The sequence below is a fragment of the Gracilinanus agilis genome, chromosome 6 (genome assembly GCF_016433145.1).
Source record: "Gracilinanus agilis isolate LMUSP501 chromosome 6, AgileGrace, whole genome shotgun sequence".
Lineage (NCBI taxonomy): Eukaryota > Metazoa > Chordata > Mammalia > Didelphimorphia > Didelphidae > Gracilinanus > Gracilinanus agilis.
In genome coordinates, this window is record NC_058135.1 from 225533896 (window position 1) to 225538004 (window position 4109).

The window sequence follows — 4109 nt, forward strand, 5'->3', positions numbered from 1 at the left end:
GAGAGAGAGACAGAGAGAGAGACAGAGAGAGAGAGAGAGACAGAGAGAGAGAGAGAGACAGAGAGAGACAGAGAGAGAGACAGAGAGACAGACAGAGACAGAGACAGAGACAGAGAGAGACAGAGAGAGACAGAGAGACCGAGAGAGAAAGAGAAAGAGACAGAGACAGAGACAGAGAGACAGAGACAGAGAGAGAAAGAGACAGAGACAGAGAGAGAGAGAGACAGAGAGAGAGAAAGAACAGAGAGAGAGACAGAGAGATAGAGACAGAGACAGGAAGAGAGACAGAGAGAATACCTATTGTCCAAATATAAGCAAATAAGGCAATCTACCTCTCAAGAAGCTTACATTTTAATAAAGGGAGATGACAAAGAGAAACTGGACAATGGGAAGGAGTTCCTGTTAAGGAACAAAATAAGAAATCTGAAAAATAAGTAGAATGGGTTAAGTGAGCATGACAAGAGCCCTTCATGGAACATTCAGTGAGCCACAGGAAAGGTTTGGCCCTTTGTGGGAGACTTGCAGAGGAAAATATATGAGCCTTCTAGAAGAAGCCTTTCCCATTCCCCTTTAATGCTGTGCTTTTCCCTTTATGAGTATTTCCAAGTTTATCCAGCCATATCTTTGCACATTTTCTCCCCCATTAGATGGTGAGCTCCTTGAGAGCCAGTAACTGTTTTGTTTTGTTTTTTTAACTTTTCCTTATATCCCTAGTACTTAGCATGGTATCTGGTAAATAGAAGGTGCTTAATAAGTGCATGTTGACTAACAATGAGAAGGCATAGATAGATTCTAGGTACTATTGAAGTGATGGCCTGTATAGCTTTCAATGATGGGCAAACTTTTTAAAGAGGGGGCCAAAGGAAAGGAAATGCTCATCTGTCAGTCTGTTTCTAAGGCAACTCTTTCGAAGTTTCATTATATTGTATCCTACTCATTGTATTCGTCAGATTAGGAATCATGTCCTGTGGCTGGATAGAATATTTCAGGGGGCCACATCTGGCTCATGGGCAGTAGTTTGCCCATCACTGGTAGATCATACACCAGTCAGTTTTTTTGAAGTATTTCCAGTGCCTAGCACAGGGTATTTATTACACATAGTAGGTGCTTAATAAATATTAAGTGGAAGAGGGAGAAAGATCTCAATTTCCTCATCAGTAACACAAAGGAGTTGTTCTAGCTGACCACTACAAGGTCCTTCCAGCCTTCTATTATTCAATAATCCTATGAGGAAAGATTTTCACTTACCAGGCTCTGGCTGATAAAGCATCCACTATTGGCTTGGCTCTGTGGCTGTTGGGATATTTTTTTCTCACTGAATGACAGCCTTTGAACTCAGGGAATTCACAGCCTAATGGGGGGACATGACCTTAAACAAAATTGCATGTATTGGGAACAAAGGAGATAGCAAGACAAGTGTTTTAGGAAAGTATTAGGAAGGACAGTTAATGGACTTGGGGATGAGTTGAGAAAGACCAAGGAAAACTTTGAGGAGGACAGAGGGCAAATAAGGAAATGAAAAAAACAGAGAAAGAAGAAAGAATTTCCAGCAAGCACAGCTACTGAGGATTGAATGTTGGCTGTGGTTTTTAAAATCCGGAAATTTTTTTAATTGTTTGCTTAGCGGATCCACTTGGATATTCGAATTGGAGAACATGACCTTGATGCAGTAATTGCTCAAGCAAAGGACAAAGTTAATGAAGTTAACTACAAACTGGAACATCTGACAGAGCAAATTGAGCAAATCATCAAAGAACAGAACTATCAAAGGGTGGGTAAAGCTGCTGGCACAGTGGAATTCTCCTCTCTGTATCAGGGCATGTAGGCTTCTTGGGAGAAGCCCATAAGACCAGGAGAAAATGAACCCACGCTCCTAAGAGTTCCTTTCTGGACTGAATGGCTCTATCCAGACTCTATTGCTGTGCTGACTAGCTAGGCACCCTTGGCTTAGCTATCAGTTTGCCTTGACCTGGCTCTTCTCTCTGTTTCCTCATCTTCAAAATGAGGATTGGACTCATGAGCTATAAGGTTCCTCCCAGCCATCAATCCTGGAACTAGGCAAGCATTTTTGTTTTTTGTTTTTGCATGAGGATAGTTATGTAAATAAGCAGACTAGTTCAGGGAATAGGAGACAGCTCATGCTTTCCTTCCCTTGGTCTCTATCCTTGGTCTTTATTTCCAACCATACTCACTCTGGAATGTGCAGCCCACGGTGAGGAGAGGGCAGGGAGGGAGAGATCTGATGAGGGGATTGATTGATATACACACTTCCTGGTACTATTGAGGCAGCTAGTAATAATACAGTGGCTAGAGAGCAGGAAATGGAGTCAAGCAGTACTGAATTCAAATCTGGTCTCAAATACTTACTAGTTGGGGCAAATCACTTAGTTTCCACCTGCCTCAGTTTCCTCATCTATAAAATGTGGATGATGATAATAATAGCATTATCTCCTAGGGTTATTGTGAGAATAAAATGAGGTAATATTTATAAAACACCTTGCAAATCTTAGAGTACCATATAAATGCTAATTCTTTATTATTGTTTTTATCGTTGTTATCCACCAAAATATGTGTGTGCCCTATCACCATGAATAGCTTAACTGGCGCAGACCCTATCTATCTAAAAGAGAGAGAACCTAGTTGATTAATGAGTCTGTGTAATATTCTTTGGCTATTAGTAACACAAATTACATAAAGCATATGTTACTTTCTTGATATTTCATGTGGAAATATACTGTAGTATTTTATAATGCTGAACCTCGTTTTTTGATGCTTGGGTAAACAGTACACTCCATCTTGTAATATCAGATAGGGTTCTTGTGCATACATACAGATCATTGCCGGATAATAAAACCACCTGGAATTTATAAAGAGCCTTTTCCCCCAAATAGCATGCATTTTTATGTACCTTTATGAAACTAAATCTGCCCTTTTTTTCTTCTGCATAGGAACGTGAAGAAAATTTCCGAATGACCAGTGAAGATACAAACAGCAATGTTTTATGGTGGGCTCTTGCTCAGATGTTAATCCTTATCTTGGTTGGAATTTTCCAAATGAAGTCCCTTAAAGATTTCTTTATAGCTAAAAAGCTGGTTTGAAATGCAGTTAAAAGAGGCAAATAAACTGTACAATGATTTGCATAATGTCTGAGTTAATAAAACAAAATACATAAATATGCATTATTTTGTGGGTAATTTCAAAGAGATCAAAAGTCGAAATTAAATCTCTGTTTGATCAGCATCATAACACCCTCTGGCAAATAAATGATGATTACAAAAGCAAAGTTTAGCCAATAACTGAGCTCCTAGATTTTATTTGCTAGTGGGGCGGGAAGAAGTGGGACAGAATCCAGTTCTCATCTTAAGCTTGATATGGGTCAACTACTCTTCCTGTTACATGATTCCAATGCACTTTGCCAGAATCTCTGCTTTCTCTAAATGTTTCCCTAAAATACTAATACTTTTATTTCAATTAGATTCGAAACTTTGTTTCAGAAAGACTATACCTCAGTTGCCACCATTGAGAGGATGGTTTCCCATCTGCATTTGGTGGGTATAGAAAGGGAGGGATTATTAACATATTGTTGGGCAAAATGGGAGGGAGGTGAACTAGAGTTCCTTAAGTAATTCTGGTAGTTTTGCTGCAGATGACGAGAAAAGGACAACTTTATGAAATATCCATTTTTTTCCAGTCATAAAAAAAAAAAAAAGGAAATCTAGCCTTTAGAGACATTTATTTGCTAAAAGCCAGTTGGAAAGCTCTCTTGGTTCAGAGAGACAGAACTGTAGGTTCACTTTCGGCCTAGATTGCCCACTCTTGGTCATTTCTTTATAGGCTTCAATCTTGGCTAGAACCTGGAACTGAGACTCAACTGTGCCTGGAGTCCAAACCACATAATTGCTATTTGTTTCTGAACTTGTTCCTTGCTTGGTATACAGTTTAAGATCCTCAACTGCTCCTTATCCTTCAATGCCACCCATAGGTGATTAAGCTCCCCTCCTTAATCAACCCTCAAACTGAGACCCAGAACTAATTTTCAAAAGGTGGGAATGAATGCAATCTTTGAGCTTGGCTTTGTATCCTGGCAAAACTCTAGTATGTGCCAAACT

General features: G+C 39.5%; 1 protein-coding gene across 1 annotated transcript in view; it reads left to right on the forward strand.

Moving 5' to 3' along the window:
- Positions 1-3098, forward strand: part of LOC123252484 (transmembrane emp24 domain-containing protein 11-like) — a 28110-nt gene extending 25012 nt beyond the window's left edge. Inside the window, exons 3-4 of the mRNA XM_044681780.1 lie at positions 1625-1771; positions 2949-3098. Coding sequence (XP_044537715.1) covers positions 1625-1771; positions 2949-3098 — 297 coding nt within the window. The remainder of the gene's footprint in view (positions 1-1624; positions 1772-2948) is intronic.
- The last annotated feature ends 1011 nt before the right edge of the window (positions 3099-4109 follow it).